Source organism: Tripterygium wilfordii, chromosome 16 (genome assembly GCF_013401445.1).
Source record: "Tripterygium wilfordii isolate XIE 37 chromosome 16, ASM1340144v1, whole genome shotgun sequence".
NCBI classification, from domain to species: Eukaryota; Viridiplantae; Streptophyta; class Magnoliopsida; order Celastrales; family Celastraceae; genus Tripterygium; species Tripterygium wilfordii.
The window spans coordinates 2358391-2360916 of record NC_052247.1 but is presented as its reverse complement, the minus strand read 5'-3'; the positions used below and the strand labels follow the sequence as shown (position 1 = coordinate 2360916).

General features: G+C 34.7%; 1 protein-coding gene across 1 annotated transcript; it reads right to left on the bottom strand.

Annotated features, from left to right (window-relative positions):
• Positions 1 to 822: 822 nt before the first annotated feature.
• On the bottom strand, positions 823 to 2043 carry LOC119980665 (aspartic proteinase CDR1-like). Its single transcript, XM_038823465.1, has one exon. It carries the CDS (start codon positions 2041 to 2043, stop codon positions 823 to 825), a length of 1221 nt encoding a protein of 406 aa, XP_038679393.1.
• Between the last annotated feature and the right edge of the window lie 483 nt (positions 2044 to 2526).

Sequence of the window (2526 nt, the reverse complement as noted above, 5' to 3'; positions counted from 1 at the left end):
AGCATTTGAAATAACATTTTAAATGCCAACATATATGTTATTTCTCAAATTGTTTAGACGGACCCATAATATACATCTCCTTTACAACATTTGAAACAGCATATATGTTAGCATTTGAAACAACATTTTAAACGCCAACATATGTGCTACTTCTCAAATTGTTTAGACGGACCCATAATATACATCTCCTAACTCACAACAAGGTGATCCAAAATGGCGACGCTTTGACGAAATTCCACCTACGAACTTCATTTGATAATGTGATAATTTGAAGAATAAGTGGAGAAGAAAGATTGACCCAACAGTAGTTAAAGTATTGTCTCACATTGGGCCAAAGGTTGAGTTCCATCATATAAATTGGATGAGAATTCCACATCTAACAGAAGTGAGACTCTCTCTTAACAGATAACTCTGTCTTTTCAAACTTCTTCATAATTGTATAGAATCTAATATTCATCCTTCTGTTTTGTGGAATGTGAATTTCCCTTCTGGTAGGTGTTTGTTTATCTTCTTCTCCTTTTTTCTGTACGTCCGTTGTCGTTTGAAGCTTGAACCCAGTTTATAACAATCGTTTAAAACAATATATTAATATGATCAATGTTACTTATAGAAACCTATTGAAACAACCCCTGATAGGATCACATGTTAGTATTAAAAGGCTATATCACCAACAACTTTATGAAATATATAGAAACCGAAAATTAAACTTACTTATTTCATTAATGACAGGAATTACATAAACAAAGAGGCATGTATTATATACTAGTACCTCATATTATTCTTAGTGTATATATATATATATAGAAAAGAGAACCAAAACCATTAATAGGAAGCGTCGACGCAATCAAGTGGAGCAAAGGTGAGGGAACTACTTGATAGGTCAAATATCATCTGAACGTCTACTTGTGCCCTATTTCCCAAAACAGAAACTCCTTCTATTGGAACTATTGTCAAACACATGTAGTCAACGATTTCCTGAAACATTGTTGTAGGATTCACACGAAAGTCTCCATAGAATAGGAGTGGGTGAGAAAAATGAAACACAACTATGGGACTATTGGGGTCGAGGAGTTCACGTTTGAGGAAGCAAGTGCCGTGTTCCGGATGTTGGATTGAGGTTATATCGCCAAGTTGTTTTTTAAACTTGGCAATGAATTCATTGTAAATATGTGAAGGCAGCGATGTCAAGGATGTCTGAATATCGACTATCATATCATGTTTTTTATTTGGTATCTTTATTATCTCACCGTTAACACTGATGGCTTCAAGGTTGAGGTGGTAGTTGGGATCAGGAGGAGAGTACTCAAATTTAACTTTACGTTGTCTATCAGGGTTGTAGAGTCTTAAATCCGATCCGAATCTAATCTTACTAGAACAATCTAAATACTCCTCAACCAAGCAGTACGAGAATTTCTCACCAACTTTTTTTCCGAGTTGAGAAACCAATGAAAATGACCCTTGTCCAAGACCAGCAACACCTTGAACACCATCTTGAAAATCCCCTTCATGTAGTTCATCGCATCCAAACACTATATTAGTGAAGATTTTTTCTCTTCTATCAGGCGATTTCAAGTAGAAGCTCTCAGTGCCTAGCAATCCAGAGGAGACTTTCTTGTATCCATAACGATACTTATATTGGCACACATTTGATTTCTCACGCTGAGTGCCTTGTAGATATTTGCACACTTTTGAGCCAAACAGAATACCGGCATAGGTTTTTGACAATTTTGGATCATAAAGTGATCGATGTTGACTCTCACAGTTGGAAGAACAAGAGCCACATCCTATCCAGGTAAGGCCACTGGACATGCTTGGCATAACAAGTTGTTGAATATTTGGCTTACTTATATAAATGTTCATGAGATAGTCACCGACAGTTAAATCAGACTGTGAATATTTTGCATCAATTAACATAGACGAATTGAAGTGATTGAGGGAACGGATAAAAGCTTCTTTCGAACGCTCTGACTCAGTTTTAGATCGGTTATAAAATGGAGATAGTTTTGAATCATGATGAATAAGATCGAAGCTAAAAGAATTCATTTTTGCCTCCATTGGATAAAAAAGGAATGCATTGAGCAAACAGAGACTCAATATGAAAATCAAGTGATGCATCTTTTGAAGTAAATGGAAGGCAGAAGGAGGAGAAGAAAAAGAAGAAGATATTTTGTAATTTGTGTTATTTTCGTATGCATATATATATAGGGGAGAAGTGATTATCTCCTACAATTTCTTACACAAACAAGATATACATGTAAAAAACATTAAGGATGGTTCTATAATTTATAAAGCCTAGATATTATCATTTAAACTACTGAAGTAATCGGAAAGTTTAGCGGTTTTAACTCTCTTGTGCTTATGTTATTTAATCAAATGACAACTAAAATAAACGTATATACTACATTATGTTCTCTTTCGTTCTTTTTTTATTTATTTTTTTGGCAAATAAGCAGGATGAAATATTCGAACTTGAATACTACCAACGAGTGTATATTTTAAAATTTAACCACATCGGCTGAGGGGTTG

Excerpts from the sequence above, each read along its gene's own strand:
- LOC119980665 (XM_038823465.1), bottom strand. The coding sequence starts at position 2,043 with ATGAATTCTTTTAGCTTCGATCTTATTCATCATGATTCAAAACTATCT.